The following is an 18,203-nucleotide window of genomic DNA, read 5'->3' as shown; positions in this document are numbered from 1 at the left end:
CTTCAAAAAGTTTAACAATTGTCTTCACCAAAAGTATGGACAGTAATGTACACACAGGCGGTGCAAAGCACTTCCCAAATAAAGACGGACAAAATCAGCCTGATGTTTCCAAGGTTAGGTTCACATCCATGATTTTGTGTTATATTATTAATTCATTTTCTTTTCTCAAAAAATTGTCTTTTCTCATTCATTTTGAAATAAGTTGATAATATCAGAAATTATTGATCTAACAGCTACAGTTAGTAATTATTCAAATTACGATATATTGATGAAAATTATTTCCAGGGGAAGCGAAGAGTTGGAGTTATTCCCACTATTCAAGAAATCCATGGAGATGTTCTAACAACCCTTGCTAATCAATACTGGGCACCACATTCAAAACTTCCTAAAAATAAATTTTCAGAAAAAATTATCGAAAGGATCTATTACAAAGAAATTGGACACAGGTTTGTGCCAAAACTAGTAATCAGACTTGACTTTTGAATCCTTATTCTTCAAGATGAGCACACATCTGGGGAATTTATCAGGATAAGAAAAATCACAAATAAGTTATCAATTGAAAATTCCCAGTATAATTATTGTACAAGCATTGTTTTGTTATTTTACAAACATTTATTTTTTTTACCTCAGGTTTCCCATCCGACGAATCATGTTGTTAGAGTTCAGTCAGTACCTAGAACTGTACCTGTGGCCTAACTTCAACCCTGGCCGTCTATCACCCGCATACATCATGAGTATAGTGATGATAATCAACGAGAAGTTCAGGCAGAAGGTCCCTGTGTGGAAAGTATTTCGTGATCACCCAGTCCAGGTACAATCTTTACCATATTATATTTACCAAATAATTTAACTTTATTTATTTGTATCCTTGAACTGTTGTTGAATGTTGCTGTTAATCAGAATAGGTTGTATAAAATTAATACGGTTTTAACAGAAATATTTATGTTATAAATCATAAATTGTTTATATTTGTCAATTGACCGTTATAACAACCTTGAATTAATATTCAATATATCCAATTAGGTACCGCTGTTTTTCCATGCTGTAAAAGAGGCGATAAAGGAATTTAACGATCAGTTCAGTCTCAAGGAGCAGACTGTACTGCTGATATTCCTGATCCACTGTTACAACAGCTTGGTGAGTGTAATTTGAGATTAAAGTAGCTTAAATAAATCATGTTGTTAAATGCGAATGATAGATACCATGTCAACGACGTGTTGATGGATGCCATTTCAACAACGTTTGTATAGAATGTGCATATTTTGATAATCATCATAAAATGTATGCTAGTTGCAATCAATTTGACATGTTTTATTTCCAGGAAGAAGACATTGTACGCACACATATTCAGCATACAGTTAGTCTTGGTATTTGGAGATGCATTCTCCCCTCCAAACTTCAAAGTCTACTCGGTAAGCTGGCTTCAGTTATAGCAATTTAGTAGTCTCGGATAAGACATTTTTCTATATTGACAGAATTTGAGCATCCTTTAGCGACAAAACTGAAGCGAGTCAGCTCACTACAAAACATTCCTTTGTTCAGAAAAGAATCCGCGTCTAAACAAACGGTGGAATAACCTCCAAAAGAGGGAACAGAAGCTGGGTGCGCGCGAGCGTGGACTACGCGAAAATGATTACAATTTCCTTCAAAAACTCATACACAAGTACTTTGCTGTTCTCGAGGAGATCCCCGCTGAAGGCTTCATCACGATGGAAGAGGTTTGTGAGATCAAGTGTTAAAATTCAAGTGCGATTTCTGTCATTCCTATCATGGTTATATAATATATAATGCCTAATCGAAACCAGTGCAGTTTTGATAATATCAAATTATCTCCAAACTCATATTATCTAAAAAAATGTCACCCTCATCATTATGTCAGGTAAATTTCGCGGAGAGATTTCTGGAGCTGTGTATAGACCTCCAAGCGCAACTGCCTACACGGCGCTTCTTCAACACTCTCCTCCTTGACACGCACATCATAGTGCGCTCTGCACAAAGCACTCTGGCGCACCGAGAACAGGAAGGGCACCTGTTTTGTGAGCTTCTCAAGATGGTCAAATTTTACTCCAAGTACGTTTGTTAAAACGGTATTTGAGCATCTTTACAATGCAAATGTGATGGCAGATCCATGTTTGGTAATGTAGATATTTGTCTTCATTGATAGAATTGATTACTGTGCGATGTTCAACTAATTTTTGTAATCCCCACTTGGAGGGTAGGAAATCGCTGCGGTAAATCAAGGTTCATTAAAGTAATCTACCAAAATTCAAGGTTCGAAATAGACGATCTAGAAGGGAACCCGCTTACAGAGACTCAGATGTTAAGCCAGCATTACGATCAAGTTCTCTCTTTACAGAAACAGTGCTTCGCTCACTTTAAGGTTAGCTCTTGTAACTGTGTAAAAACTAGCCACATGACTGTTGTTCCATTTGTTCTTTAGTGGAGATTCTGGGTTAATTTTGGAAATCAATAAAGAAATTATATTGCGAACACTGAAAAGATGGTGGATGTGGTATATCGTGACACTTTTCTGCAGTAAAGTTTACAGAGAAATTTGTGATTTTCTGTGGTCTAAACAAATGTTCATATTTCAAAAACAAACAGCACTTTAAAACAAAACAAAGTCAAAAACATCTCGTACCAACCATTCCTACTTTACTCATATTTCAACCACAAAAAATGCTGCTGTTTCTCGTAACTTGTTTGCTGTTCGTTCCAACAGTACTTAGTGCATATTGTATTGATCAAACGAGGTTCAAAATTGGTGATAAACCATGTGATGAGCTAGTAGAGTCGCTTGGAGATGATATAGATGATCTGAATACAATGTGTGCTGAGAAGGCTATCAGTAAGACATGCCGTTGGTCCTGCCATTCTTGCAGAATAAACCCCTCAGCCACAAAGCGCACGTCATTGAATTTTCATAACCATCTTCGCAAAAATCACCGGGCAAGAAAACTGAACTGGGACGTAGATCTCGAAAACTCAGCTACACAACAATGCAGAAAACTAGCCGGATTGGAGTGGATAGAGAACCAGATCTTGCCTAACGCGGGTAAAAATACCTTCCACGGTGCCAACATTCGACAATATTCGCGCATCGCACTGTACGCGGCACGACAATGGTACAAGGAGGAGAAGTTGTACAACTACAAGGAGCATGTGTATCAGACGGCAACGGCCAAGTTTACCCGCATGGTGTGGAAAGGAGTGACCCATGTTGGGTGCGGGTATGCAAAGTCTCAGGAATTCAGCAAGGCTAAAGGTGTGACCAACCATGTCTACTATTGCTGTCATTACCTTCCTGCTGGTAATTTCTTGGATATGTTCCAGAATAACGTGGGGAAGCAAAGGAAGGGGATGTGATCGTGAAAAGCAGAAGATAGACGAAAGAAAGTTTAATTTTGTAGAAACTTCATTGAAATTGTTGTTTTATTTGGTGTTTAATGAATGTTCCCTGCAGAAGTGAAATATTCCGAATCAAAACATTTCAGCTAAAAGAATCTACAAAATAAACAACTATTTCACGCTGTTACCGTGGCCGTCACCATTAGTTAAATCCATATTGCCACAAATTGCCACAAATACCAGTTTTAAACATATTGATTTTAAAAACGTTAACAAATAAAAACTTTGGCAATCATCCAAATAACTAACTTGCAGGAGCTGGAGGAGTTAGCGTTAGCAAACATCAGTCAGGTAGATTCTAGAGACAGTCTCACTGGGTACCTCAGGTCACTGAACAACAGAAGACTTCACGAGCTAGCTCACCATCTCAACCTCTTAGAACCTGTGAGTAGTTAGGACATTTTATTGGTTACACTCACTACGCTTTATTGGTTACACTCACTACGCTTTATTGGTTACACTCACTACGCTTTATTGGTTACACTCACTACGCTTTATTGGTTACACTCACTACGCTTTATTGCTTACACTCACTACGCTTTATTGGTTACACTCACTACGCTTTATTGGTTACACTCACTACGCTTTATTGGTTACACTCACTACGCTTTGGACTGTGTTTCATGATTAAATCTGAGCACGTGGCTATTTCATTGCCCTGCACGGTTTTAAGAACAGTTGAGATCAACATAATGCTCAAAATTATGTATATCATATATTGTTGATAAAGTTAACAAATATATAATATTAATGAATTTTCTCTTAACCGCAGTATGGGGAAGCAAAACACAAAAGTAGTTTTATCCTAGAGGTGATTGTTTCCTACCATGAGACTAGGATGAGCCAGATGGATGAGATTAACGCTATGCCCCTCTATCCTACTGAGGAGGTTAGCGCACCGTTTTTAATAAGTTAATTAATTAATTAGTTAATTAGGATGAGCCAGATGGATGAGATTAATGCTATGCCCCTCTATCCTACTGAGGAGGTTAGCGCACTGTTTTTAATTAGTCCACCACTTGGTTTTAGTGGTGGTGATTAAATTCTAATTATACTGACTTCAATGGACATTTTAATTCTCATAGTAAATAATCCCCAAGAAAAGTAGTATACAATATACATTGTGAATAAATAATATATTCACGTACTTTAGTTCGACACGTACTCTAGTTCGACAGCTAAAGTTCGCAAGAAATCGCCCCTGCTGAATTTTGGTTTAACAAGTTCAGCATTTTCTAAAGAATGCAACAGCTGTGAAGTTTAAAATAGTTTTAACATTTTATAATTTTAACAAACCAATATTTGCAGATTTTATGGGACGAGAATGTTGTCCCAAACGAGTTTTTCTCCGGTGAGGGCTGCTTGGCTCTACCTAAACTGAACCTTCAGTTTTTAACGCTCCACGATTATTTGCTGAGAAACTTCAACTTGTTCAGATTGGAAACTATGTACGAAATAAGACAGGTAAAGTAGGAATAAAATGTAACCAATTTTTATAATCACTTCCAACAAATAACAGAAGTTGAGAAGTATGTTGTTTAACTGCTCGAATTCTGCTTTGCAAGAATTAAATAAAAGTTAACAGGAGCGGATTTATAAAATTCGTCTCTATTCAGGACGTAGAAGATGCAGTTTTGAGATTGTGCCCGTTTCTAACATCCGATCAGTCGACCCAATTCTCTGGATGGGCTCGAATGGCGCTGCCTGTCGCAAAGTTTACTGTCGTAGAGGTATGATAATCAAACCAATCTCATTGTACCAATATTGGAAGGATCGCAGCATTTTCTTAAGTTGAATGTGATTATTTTAAATAAAGTCAGTGTTATTATTTATTAATTTAAGAACTCTGTTGAACACATTGAAACGCACCCCCTCCGCGGGGGGTTGCAGACTCACAGAATACTGTGCTAGGTCGCCAAACCACACGTGGGAAAGAACCATCCTTCACGAGTCAGAGCTGATGCCACAATCAACCTTGATATCAGGTATATTATCTAAGGTTTTTAGTGTTTCTTATTTTATTGCCAAGATTAGAGATTCTCTTTAACTCTGAGCCAAATGATATACAGCAACGACATCACGTAGTAGTAAGTGGGACAAATGTGGCAATTTTCGGCGTCTGTTTTGTACGGCGCGGCGACAAAATCATGATTATGTGGTCCAAATTTTTGCGCGATCTAAATTCACGTACAAATTTCCCCGGGTATTTATAGATTTTAGTGGGCAAGTAGATTGAACGTTCTGCGAGAAGCTTTGATATGACAGTCGAAATACCAGCCTACGAATCAAATGTGCAGTTTTACACGCCAGGGACAGTGTTTTAAATGACTTCTATAATTCTTACACGAACATTTTCAGACGGAACATTGCCACCGAATGGGACTCGCTGAGAAAACATGACGTTTGTTTCCTTCTGACTATCGATGCTTTGTCTACTTCACCTACTTACAGCTCCAGAAAACCCTTCCTAGAACAGGTACATTTTTATTTGATATTCTAGAAGCTTCTGAATAACAGTTACTCTTAAATACTAACCCAAAACCCTTGCAACGTACGAAAACAGAGGATTTTCGGGGGAAATATGATATTTCCATGCCACCAAATATAACACAGCACCACAGGTAAGGCTACGCTATCTGAGAGGGTGCGAGGTGGAGGGGTATCTGGACGAGGAGGGGAGAGTGGTAGCTGAGGGATTTGAGAAACCTGACTACAAGACGCGGATGAGGACTGTCAGACTGTATCTGGATGTCAACCAATACCAGGTATGTCTTTCAAGTGTGTTTATCTGATTTCAATTTGCGTTGACCATCAAATTCTCTACAAGAGAAATTATGCGAAAAATCTGTTACTCTGCCTGTAATTTAATCGATCTCTGTTTCCAGTTTGACATGGAAAAGACGATAAAAGGATCAGAAGATGTATACGAAACCTTCAACTTGATAATGAGACGAAAGCCCAAGGAGAACAACTTCAAGGCAGTGTTGGAGACTATCCGGGACATGATAAATACGGAATGTGTGGTTCCTGCCTGGCTTCATGACATCTTCCTGGGATATGGGGATCCGGGGGAAGCTCACTACTCTAAGATGCCTAATAAAACTGAGTATGAAACTGAATATTGAAATTAATCACATTATAAATGTTTCTTTAAACATTACAAATCATGATCATTTGAAATCACGACATTCGTTTATAAACATTCTGTATAACATATTCATACTGCAGATATGAATGTTTAACAACAATTAACTTACTATTCTTTTAAGGACGATAGATTTCAATGATACATTCTTGGACGCGGAGCACCTACTGGAGAACTTCTTAGGAATGGAGATTAAGTGTGAAGCAGCTCCCGAGGAACAGATCAAACCATTCAAAATCCACTTTCCTGGTTTTTATCTTTCAGCTTGTTGAACTAGCTAATCTTCCGATTGTAATTACGTTCTAAAGTATTTTTATTCACACGGTTTCAAATTTTTTCCGTCTTGAAATTCCAAGTCTTGGAATCCTACCTCAATACAAACAACTTACTGTTCCAATAAACTATCATATACTCACAAACTTCTCAATACCCAGAAAAAGGAGCAGGCCTGGAGGTGATCCCATACACCCTACCCAACCCCGGCCCTTACCCTTACAACAAACCCAAAGAGAACAGCGTCAGATTCACTCCTACACAAATAGAGGCCATCAAGGCCGGTTGTAATCCTGGTTTAACAATGGTTGTTGGCCCTCCTGGTGAGTAGTCTGATGATTTTTTTATAGGAATCGTCTCAGAATCTTACTTATTTGTGCCAAACGTTGTTGAATATTTCTTGTAAATCGCTTTGCACAAATCTGGTCTTTCTGAAGGCCATTCCTCTTTCAGGTACAGGAAAAACGGACGTAGCAGTGCAGGTGATCAACAACATTTACCACAATTTCCCGAACCAGCGGACCCTGATAGTAACACACAGTAACCAGGCTCTTAACCAGCTCTTCCAGAAAATCATCAACTTGGACATTGACGAGCGTCATCTTCTTCGGTATGTTTTAATCGTGGGCATGTTTCAATTTAAACACAGTGAGTAACGTGCCAATGAAATCATTGTACTCATGTTTGTGGATTTCGTGAGACTACAGTGCATTTTTATTTTAAACGATTGCAACTGAAAGTCTGGTTGTAGTCAGATATTGGATGATATTTTTAATATTTATTTACCAAAGTGATAATTTATTGATCACATTATTCCAGGTTGGGTCACGGAGAAGAAGGTCTGGGGACGGACAAGGATTTCAGCAAGTATGGCAGAGTTAACTACATCCTAGCACATAGGTTAGTGGATTATTTGGTTAGATTAAGGGGTGATAATGTAATATAAAACCAGATGATAACATAGACCGTATACAGTGTATACAGTGTATACAGTGTATACTATACACTATAGGCTTATTCAAGAACACTCGGGCACGAAGGGCAACACACAAATAAGTCAGTTAATTTATTACATGTAATCAAAATTTTTAACCAAATGACTTGTAAATTTAAAACGGCTAGTTTGTAATTTGTCTGACACGTGCCAGGTTGGAGCTTCTAAACGAGGTGGGAAGACTCCAGAAGAGTTTGGGGGTACAAGGTGACGTGACGTACACTTGTGAAACGGCCGGCTACTTTAACCTTTATCAGGTAATTCTCCTTGTTAATCACGTGGTGTCGTTTGCTTTCACAGGTTGTATTAAACCAATTGTATACACGACAATGGTATAATATAATACAACCTTTTTTATAGAGAATTTAATTTTCAGGAATTTTCACCGTTCAAAATCAAGTTGGTACAGTCAAATATATCCGAACGTTAACTTTTGGATACGGGTATATGGCCCCCAGAATATAGGTCGTTTTTTGAGCACTTAGAAACAGGTGTTAAAACTACTTCTAAGCATGTTTAGGGCTGTAAATATGTACATAATAACCCTTTAAATGTTTCTTGGGTAGTTGAAAATAATTATTAGGTTTTTAAGTGTACTTTTTTTTCACCTGTAAAAATACCATTTTTTAACAGGGCCCCCAGAATATAGGTCCAAACATCTGTTCCTAAGTTGTTCTAAAATTGTCACAGACAGTTATATGCAGTCAGAATATGTTGCTGAGACTGTATTGATGATGCCAATGGCTCCAGATACTAAATTGAAATGGTTTAGAGTATACTTAATAGCAAAAAATCAAAAACTACGGCCCCCAGAATATAGGTATGCAAAAATCGTCCTCAAATACTCCACCTTCATACATTTTGATGATGCCATCTCTTCAGCATATGTTCTTTAACTGTTTCTCATCACTACCCCACATTCCTTAATGCTCAGGGTGACAGAGAAAATGCAGAATCTTGGTCGCTATTTTTTTTTTAAAACCTATATTCTGGGGGCCATATACCCGTAATGAGTAAAATCTTTAATTTTACTAGTTAAAAAGCATTCATGCACTCATTTAGTAGGGATCTTAACTAAATACTTAAATAAGATTGAAGGAGTGTCCCTAGATATGATTGAGGGGGCTGTTTTTATCTGTATCAATACAATGTGCACCTCAATGACTGTAAATCAGACATTTTTGGCCGCCAAATTTTTTTAAAGGCCTAACTCAAAATTCTGTCCCAAAACTTAGGGTCATGAGACAATTCTACGTTGATTCTGAAAATTTCATGTGAAAATATTGAAAACCTATTGAGTTCTATTGTTTTGAGCTAAGTCAGTTTGAGATATGGGCGATTTTGTTCATTTTTTGCGATTATTTGAACACAGAATCCACAGTTAGGTAGATATTGAGCTGATAATCATAGAGAATGTGTAATATATGCTTACCTTCCATATAAAGTTGGTTTCATTCAAAAATATTGATATTTGACCAATTTATGGACCAAAATCGATCAAATTAGGTGCGTATGCCCAAATATGGGCATATGGTTTTTGTTTTTATCCCATAACTCGGCCAATTTTTATCCAATTTTGATAAAACTTGATATGTGGGTTCAGGAGACTAGTAGCTACAAGTAGAGCATCCCACAGCATGGTTTTGGGCATGTTCAGGGTTTTTGACCAACCTATATTCTGGGGGTCGTATGGACCTATATTCTGGGGGCCCGTAAAATTGTGATGGCCATAACTTTTTTCCAAATTGTCAGTTTGCAGATGTCTCGATGAAAAGATAGCTTAAAATAATACTTATACTCATACCAGTAGTCTTAATGGCATGTGTTGGACAGATTTTTGTCATGACAATTTTTCGCCATATTTACCCCTCTAGAAAATGACAACATCGTTTAAATTTTTCGCTGTCATGACCAAATATACCAAAATACCTCATGTAGGTCCAAAATTTTTATCCAGAAACATTAGTTACATGTTTTACTCCAACCTAGCAGTAACAGATCCCATTAGTATCGCTTATCTTGGTTAGAACTGTATCCACTAACATGACCTATATTTTGGGGGCCACCTATATTCTGGGGGCCATATACCCGTATAATTGCAAAAATTAATATCGATTATAATATAATTGAGTGAAAAACAGGTAAAGAGTAGATGGGATGAGTTCATGACAAGACTGAAGCAGAAAAGCGGAAGTGAGGAGGGAAACGAGGCTTGTGATGTTAAAGAGCTGTTTCCTTTCCATGTTTACTTTAGCAACGCTCCTCAGCCCATCTTTAAAGGTATGGAAAGTGTTACTTTACTTTACTTTACTTTACTTTACTTTACTTTACTTTACTTTACTTTACTTTACTTTACTTTACTTTACTTTACTTTACTTTACTTTACTTTACTTTACTTTACTTTACTTTACTTTACTTTACTTTACTTTACTTTACTTTACTTTACTTTACTTTACTTTACTTTACTTTACTTTACTTTACTTTACTTTACCACTTTACTTTACCACTTTACTTAACCACTTTACTTTACCATTTTAAATTTTCTACGTATACTAAACTTAAAATAGCACATATTATAGCACATATTATACACATGTTATAGATTATAGGGCTTACAGAATCCTTATTTGAACTCATTTGATAAACCAGGTATCATGTGAGATAAAATTATTAATTTTTATGATTAACAGGTTCCTTATTTTCAAAATAATCAGAAAAATAAGTTATTTTGGTTTAATGTTAGATAGAAGATTCCTTAAATTCCTTAAATTTTAGGAGATTCCTATGTAGAAGATCTGGATCAAGCAGAGGGTTGTTATAGACACATCCAAAAAATATTCGACCAACTAGAAGAGTTCAGGTAAAACTTATTTAATGTTGGGTAATGAGTTAAATTTTTTGACATTTACGATATCGTTGGCAATTATGAAGCCCCTTCAATTATAATTGATATTAGAATCTTGTTAACTAACGTTTTCTCGTCACAAAATCTCTAAATATGTCAGGTTTCCACGGATGAGTGAGTAATCAGTGGTCAATGACTAGACAGGGTTATTGAAAATTACAAAAAATAAAATGGCGTCTGGACTTGGGACCAGCTCATAGTACATTTCATTAATGCCCTCTGAAAACCATTCTGCTAGCTCGAATTATTTGTTATATAGTAGTGTTGAAAGTATATATAAATAATTATATCTAATTAACTAACAAATAATTATCTCCCCGTCAGAGCGTTTGAGCTGATGAGAAGTGGTCTGGACAGAGCGAACTACCTGCTGGTAAAGGAAGCTAAAATAATTGCTATGACCTGTACTCACGCGGCTCTTACCAGGAGGAACTTGGTTAAACTCGGATTCAGGTCAAACTTATTTCTAGGAACATCAAGTATCAACATATTTACAGTTACTAATTTAGTTGCAGGTCAGTTGTACCAGTTAATTTTTACCAAATCAGGTTTAAAAAATAAACATTTAATTAAAACCATTAATTGCAGATACGACAACATACTGATGGAGGAATCAGCCCAGATTCTGGAGATAGAAACCTTCATCCCCCTCCTACTACAAGAGCCTGAGGATGGGCACAACAGGTAAGGGGGCAGTGTGACTGGCAGACATTTGTTAAGGCGGGGAGGCGGCACATGTTTTAGATATTGAACTGACTTTTTTTTCTCAGATACTGTTATAACCAACATACATTGTACATGTCATTGAACAGAGTAAAAATTCCGTCCATGACAGCTCCTTGAATACTAATTTATTCGTCCAGGTTGAAACGAGTTATTCTGATCGGGGATCATCACCAGCTGCCCCCAGTTATCAAGAACATGGCATTCCAGAAGTACAGCAATATGGAACAGAGCCTCTTCACTCGCTTTATTCGACTAGGTAGGTCTCCTATAGGGTACAGAGCCTCTTCACTCGCTTTATTCGACTAGGTAGGTCTCCTATAGGGTATTATACAGAGCCTCTTCACTCGCTTTATTAGACTAGGTAGGTCTCCAATAGGGTATTATACAGAGCCTCTTCACTCGCTTTATTCGACTAGGTAGGTCTCCTATAGGGTATTATATGGAACAGAGCCTCTTCACTCGCTTTATTCGACTAGGTAGGTCTCCTATAGGGTATTATACAGAGCCTCTTCACTCGCTTTATTAGACTAGGTAGGTCTCCAATAGGGTATTATACAGAGCCTCTTCACTCGCTTTATTCGACTAGGTAGGTCTCCTATAGGGTATTATATGGAACAGAGCCTCTTCACTCGCTTTATTCGACTAGGTAGGTCTCCTATAGGGTATTATACAGAGCCTCTTCACTCGCTTTATTCGACTAGGTAGGTCTCCAATAGGGTATTATACAGAGCCTCTTCACTCGCTTTATTCGACTAGGTAGGTCTCCTATAGGGTATTATACAGAGCCTCTTCACTCGCTTTATTCGACTAGGTAGGTCTCCTATAGGGTATTATTAATATGGAACAGAGCCTCTTCACTCGCTTTATTCGACTAGGTAGGTCTCCTATAGAGTATTATACAGAGCCTCTTCACTCGCTTTATTCGACTAGGTAGGTCTCCTATAGGGTATTATTAATATGGAACAGAGCCTCTTCACTCGCTTTATTCGACTAGGTAGGTCTCCTATAGGGTATTATACAGAGCCTCTTCACTCGCTTTATTCGACTAGGTAGGTCTCCTATAGGGTATTATATGGAACAGAGCCTCTTCACTCGCTTTATTCGACTAGGTAGGTCTCCTATAGGGTATTATACAGAGCCTCTTCACTCGCTTTATTCGACTAGGTAGGTCTCCTATAGGGTATTATACAGAGCCTCTTCACTCGCTTTATTCGACTAGGTAGGTCTCCTATAGGGTATTATATGGAACAGAGCCTCTTCACTCGCTTTATTCGACTAGGTAGGTCTCCTATAGGGTATTATACAGAGCCTCTTCACTCGCTTTATTCGACTAGGTAGGTCTCCTATAGGGTATTATACAGAGCCTCTTCACTCGCTTTATTCGACTAGGTAGGTCTCTTCACTCGCTTTATTCGACTAGGTAGGTCTCTTCACTCGCTTTATTCGACTAGGTAGGTCTCCTATAGGGTATTATACAGAGCCTCTTCACTCGCTTTATTCGACTAGGTAGGTCTCCTATAGGGTATTATACAGAGCCTCTTCACTCGCTTTATTCGACTAGGTAGGTCTCCTATAGGGTATTATACAGAGCCTCTTCACTCGCTTTATTCGACTAGGTAGGTCTCCTATAGGGTATTATACTGAGTTTAATTGAATATAATATATCCCATAGTAAACAGTAGGTAAGTAGGCTTAATTTGTTATTTAAAAACAACATCTCTTTGGTTAAACAGTTAAACGTGCTATTTGTTTTTTTGTTTTTTTAGTTTTTTTAAAGAGAGGCTGGGCCAAGATGGCCCACGAAATGATAGCATTGGATGCTCTGCCTACCTCTGCCTACCTCTGCCTACCTCCGCCTACCTCTGCTATTTGTTTGTTTCATGTCGTATTGACCAAGCCGAGCCTCGTGTTTAAAGTAAAACAACCCTCTCCAGGAGTACCAGCAATTGAGCTAGACAAACAAGGAAGATCCCGGGCCTCTCTAGCTAACCTGTACAACTGGCGCTACAAGAAACTTGGCAACTTGCCACATGTTCTGAACAGTTCCGAGTACCTTACCAGCAATCCTGGTCTCTCTTTCGACTATCAGGTCAGTCTGAGTGCATCTTTATATTTGGAGATTGTGTAACGTTTGTTACATTTCGTCATTCTTGGATTACGTGTTCAAACGTTAACCCATAAAAGCCCACTTTAGCAGTTTAGGCGTAGTAAGAGTGGATTTTAAAGAATTTGTAAATTCAACTTGTGAAACTTTTTAAAAGGTCAACAACTCACTCCTCACCTCAGCTTATAAACGTTGAAGATTTCAACGGTGTCGGAGAGTCAGAACCAAATCCCTACTTCTATCAGAACCTTGGTGAAGCTGAATATGTGGTTGCTGTCTACATGTACATGCGACTCTTAGGTTGGCAACTTATTAAACAATTTTTCACTAGTATAGTAGTTTAAATTTTAAAGATTTAACTCATTGTCTCATAACATTGAGCAGTTTTCCACTACACAGGGGGGGGTCCAAGGGGAACTTTGGGGAACTTTGGGAAAGTCCCCCAAGATTTCTGAAGTTCCCCAAAAAAAAGTTCCCCAAAACTCCCCAAAGTTCCCCAAAATTCCCCAAAATTATTTAAAATTATTCAAAATTATTCAAAATTATTCAAAATTATTCAAAATTATTCAAAATTTCTCTAATATACATTAATACCCATTAATGTTAACATGTATGTTATTATAAGGTATAATCTTAACTTACTTGTTGATACTTGCAGCATGATAATTTGTTTGGCATTATAATTTTTTTGGGGAACTTTGGGGAACTTTGGGGAATTTTGGGGAACTTTCTGAAGTTCCCCAAAAAAAAGTTCCCCAAAATTCCCCAAAATTATTTGTTTCATTGATAATTTTTTGGGGAACTTTGGGAAAGTCCCCCAGGTTTCCTGAAGTTCCCCAAAAAAAAGTTCCCCAAAACTCCCCAAAGTTCCCCTTGGACCCCCCCCCCCTACACAACATCCCGGTGTACTACACGTACTGCACATTGGACTTCATGTACTATCCCTAATCCCGACATCCATTTTCACAGGATACAACAGTGAGGAGATCACTATACTGATTTAGCTTCTACAAGTTAAATCATCGTGTCTCTTATATGTTTCTAACCCAACTCCACTCAGTACTAGTATAGTAGTTTAAATTTTAAAGATTTAACTAATTGTCCCATAACAATAAATAACATTGAGCAGTTTTCCACTACACAGCTATCCATTTTCACAGGCTACAAGAGTGAGGAGATCACTATACTGACAACCTACAACGGACAGAAACACCTTATCAGAGATGTTGTGAAACAGAGGTGTGGGGATAACCCTGTCTTTGGTTTCCCTAAAACCATCACTACTGTCGACAGATATCAGGTTTGATGGTCGCTACTAGGAGTAGTAGTATACAGGAGTCGTATTACTGATTACAAACATCTTTGGTTTTATTATGTATATATAGTGGAAGTTATTGTTGATGATTTTATCAATCCCCTGTGTGACCCAGTATGAAATTAAAGAATTGAGGAAGAAAAAGAAGGCTCCTAAAACAGTTAAACTAAAACCAAACTTTTCAGGGAAGTCAGAACAACTACATCCTGCTCTCCCTAGTCAGGACAAAGACTGTGGGTCATCTTCGTGACGTCAGACGGCTAATCGTGGCTATGTCACGTGCACGACTGGGACTCTACGTCTTCGCTAGAGTCGGTCAGTACTGTTTTACTGTTGGAAATTTGTGGCATTTGTGTTAAAAACACACCTTTAAAACAGCGATTTTGATAACATTCTCTCATATTATATTGTCAGTAAGTTAACAATACGACACCCCCAGGTATATTCGCTAACTGCTACGAGTTGACCCCCGCCTTCAAACAGCTCCTGAAGCATCCCACAGAGCTCCACATATATCCTGACGAGAGGTTCCCCACCAACAGGTATACCTGGAGACCCGCGTGTTTCTGCTGTAGAAAGGGGATATTGATATCTGTGAATGATAGAATGAACTATGATGTAGTTTTTAATTTAAACCGAAGGGCTACTTTTCGATGCCTAATTTTTAGGTGACCCAAATATAATATTCTCTTTAAAATGTGTGAATTTTAACGATCTTAACCTTGTTACTAGGAAGACTGGAGACTTGCCACCTTCTGCTAAGGTCATCAAGGATATGCCCGAGATGAGCAAGTTTGTGTACGATTACTACTACCAAGTAATTGAAAAGTTGACGAAGGAGCAGAATGAGCTTAACAAGCAAAAAGAAGCTGTTGAATCTGCTGCTCATAGATTCCAGGTATGAATAATAATCGGCTATGAAATTAGTTTATTAGATTATTAAGTTAAGTAATCAAAAAGAAGTTAAGAATAATGACCAAACTGCTCGCTATCCTGTCTCCAAATCACAGATTTTAGCTTTTACAAGGGTTGTATGGGATAGTCAAATTTTTTGAAATTAGAAATTCTTCGCCTTGTTATTACTTTGAACTTAATTTTAAGACCTCATGAAATTCACAAGAATATCTCTCTAGACACCAAAGGAAGCTAAAACGATAGATGCACCGATTGAGGAAGATCCTGAAAAGAAGAAGAAGAACCTGGAAGAAACTCTTGCTCAGCCGGTAAGGATCTGCTTCTAGCAGCTTATTTCTTGTTCACCGTTTTTACAGCAATATTGTATACGATAATGCCATTATCTTATAGTACAATCCTTAACTTCAGCTACACTGAATATCACTTTTGGTGATTTTAGTTTTCATTGCTTTTGTTTCTTTTAGGTAACAACCCTCTTTTAACTGTTGCCTAAAAATATTGTCTCCTCAGTTCCTGGCAATAGACGACGTTGGTACAGCAGAAGACCGGGATGATAGCGAGAATAGTGATAACGAGGATGTTGTCCATCCAATCCGGATACTGCCCTCTAACTTCCAGGATGTAAGGGAGGAGTTCCAGCCCTTCCCTCACGTCAAATGTAAGTAGCACTTTTGTTTTATATCACAGCACTAACCAGGGGGGGGTCCAAGGGGAACTTTGGGGAACTTTGGGAAAGTCCCCCAAGATTTCTGAAGTTCCCCAAAAAAAAGTTCCCCAAAACTCCCCAAAGTTCCCCAAAATTCCCCAAAATTATTCAAAATTATTCAAAATTATTCAAAATTATTCAAAATTATTCAAAATTATTCAAAATTATTCAAAATTATTCAAAATTATTCAAAATTTCTCTAATATACATTAATACCCATTAATGTTAACATGTATGTTATTATAAGGTATAATCTTAACTTACTTGTTGATACTTGCAGCATGATAATTTTCTTGGCATGATAATTTTTTTGGGGAACTTTGGGGAACTTTGGGGAATTTTGGGGAACTTTCTGAAGTTCCCCAAAAAAAAGTTCCCCAAAATTCCCCAAAATTATTTGTTTCATTGATAATTTTTTGGGGAACTTTGGGAAAGTCCCCCAGGTTTCCTGAAGTTCCCCAAAAAAAGTTCCCCAAAACTCCCCAAAGTTCCCCTTGGACCCCCCCCCCCCCCCTAACCAAACAATACTTATTTAAACAAATTAATTTATACTAATCAATAGTATATTAATTTTCAGTCTGGAATATCATAAAATCGAAATTAATACAGATACCTGAAATTTGTAGAGCCTCTAGGTCTCTTTTGGGCAATAATGTTCAAGTATCGGTTAAACAAATGCATTTCCAGATGAGGAGGAAGAAACAGAAGAGCAGTCGAATGAGGCAGCAGCAGCAACTGAGCAGTCCGCTGAAATGGAGACGACCCAGACTGAGCAGGATCAACCAGCTGAAGATACTGCTGGAATTCAAGAGACCGAGGTAGACTCCAACAAGGAAGCGGGAGAGAAGGACGAAACTGAGGCAGTGGAGGAGATACCTGATAACGATGCAGGTGTGGATAGTAAACCGGTTGAGGATGTAGAGATGCGAGATGAGAAAGAGAAGGAGGGAGACAGCGAGGAGGGTGAGGAGGAGGAATGCGGGCCATCTCTCGACATGATGAGATCCTGAACTTGAGCTTCAAACGCAGAAAGTTAAACTTAAAGCGTCCATCAGCCAGATTCTTCACAAATATGTGCAATTAATTTATACATTTATTCTTTTTTATTATATTTACCCGCTTTTATGTCATGACGAAGATATGTGCTGTTACTTTTGATCTTTTCCTTGGTGGACGCTTTTGTTTTGGATCGGCCGGTTCCATTTTAGATTGTTCAGCGAATGATTTTTCTCAAAATGAAATGTTTTCTTTATATTGAAAATATCTTTTACTTCTTATTTAGTAAACTATTTTATTTAGTTAAAAAATATGACCTGAGTTCTTCCTATTCCTAGGACTCTTCTAGAAAAATCTCGAAACGCTCGAGGGTCCTTAATTAAATTAAGGACCCTCGAGCGTTTCGAGATTTTTCTAGAAGGACCTCTATAATAGAGGTCCTTCTAGAAAAATCTCGAAAATTAACATTGGATTGTGACTCCCAGAGCTTCCTAGAGAATGTGTCAAAGTTTAAAGTAATAGTCTGTTATAACGAGCGGGCACAGAGTGATTAACCATCAGCATTTTAACCCCATGTCATGTGATCCGGAATCAGCTTTCAAAAATACGTCTTTTCCACGAACCACGAATTAAATCAACAAGGATCAGACCACATGCATGGTTTAGTTCAGCTCGTTTTGCGCGTTCATGATCATACAATAAATTTGGCGCGTTAC

General features: G+C 37.8%; 1 protein-coding gene across 2 annotated transcripts in view; it reads left to right on the top strand.

Annotated features, from left to right (window-relative positions):
• Positions 1-17,574, top strand: part of LOC134819374 (RNA helicase aquarius-like) — a 40,774-nt gene extending 23,200 nt beyond the window's left edge. Inside the window, exons 2-36 of one of the 2 annotated variants that reach the window (XM_063829306.1) lie at positions 35-113; positions 286-446; positions 631-811; positions 1,024-1,137; positions 1,322-1,412; positions 1,543-1,718; positions 1,880-2,070; positions 2,272-2,380; positions 3,664-3,792; positions 4,181-4,297; positions 4,717-4,872; positions 5,025-5,138; positions 5,320-5,393; positions 5,767-5,884; positions 6,030-6,173; positions 6,294-6,514; positions 6,678-6,802; positions 6,988-7,149; positions 7,280-7,436; positions 7,646-7,726; positions 7,975-8,077; positions 9,962-10,100; positions 10,596-10,680; positions 11,050-11,178; positions 11,314-11,409; positions 11,589-11,707; positions 13,386-13,540; positions 13,738-13,855; positions 14,716-14,855; positions 15,056-15,185; positions 15,310-15,412; positions 15,603-15,768; positions 16,004-16,093; positions 16,296-16,443; positions 17,179-17,574. In XM_063829306.1, the coding sequence (XP_063685376.1) occupies positions 36-113; positions 286-446; positions 631-811; positions 1,024-1,137; positions 1,322-1,412; positions 1,543-1,718; positions 1,880-2,070; positions 2,272-2,380; positions 3,664-3,792; positions 4,181-4,297; positions 4,717-4,872; positions 5,025-5,138; positions 5,320-5,393; positions 5,767-5,884; positions 6,030-6,173; positions 6,294-6,514; positions 6,678-6,802; positions 6,988-7,149; positions 7,280-7,436; positions 7,646-7,726; positions 7,975-8,077; positions 9,962-10,100; positions 10,596-10,680; positions 11,050-11,178; positions 11,314-11,409; positions 11,589-11,707; positions 13,386-13,540; positions 13,738-13,855; positions 14,716-14,855; positions 15,056-15,185; positions 15,310-15,412; positions 15,603-15,768; positions 16,004-16,093; positions 16,296-16,443; positions 17,179-17,501 (4,743 nt within the window). In that variant the 5' untranslated portion in view covers position 35 and the 3' untranslated portion in view covers positions 17,502-17,574. Of the gene's footprint in view, positions 1-34; positions 114-285; positions 447-630; positions 812-1,023; positions 1,138-1,321; positions 1,413-1,542; positions 1,719-1,879; positions 2,071-2,271; positions 2,381-3,663; positions 3,793-4,180; positions 4,298-4,347; positions 4,397-4,716; positions 4,873-5,024; positions 5,139-5,319; positions 5,394-5,766; positions 5,885-6,029; positions 6,174-6,293; positions 6,515-6,677; positions 6,803-6,987; positions 7,150-7,279; positions 7,437-7,645; positions 7,727-7,974; positions 8,078-9,961; positions 10,101-10,595; positions 10,681-11,049; positions 11,179-11,313; positions 11,410-11,588; positions 11,708-13,385; positions 13,541-13,737; positions 13,856-14,715; positions 14,856-15,055; positions 15,186-15,309; positions 15,413-15,602; positions 15,769-16,003; positions 16,094-16,295; positions 16,444-17,178 lie in introns of those variants that run through there. The other variant, XM_063829305.1, reaches the window with a different exon arrangement.
• The last annotated feature ends 629 nt before the right edge of the window (positions 17,575-18,203 follow it).

This window comes from Bolinopsis microptera, chromosome 8 (genome assembly GCF_026151205.1).
Source record: "Bolinopsis microptera isolate Bmic1 chromosome 8, MBARI_Bmic_1.0, whole genome shotgun sequence".
In the NCBI taxonomy this organism is placed as follows: Eukaryota; Metazoa; Ctenophora; class Tentaculata; order Lobata; family Bolinopsidae; genus Bolinopsis; species Bolinopsis microptera.
This window is presented reverse-complemented; position numbering and strand designations above follow the sequence as displayed.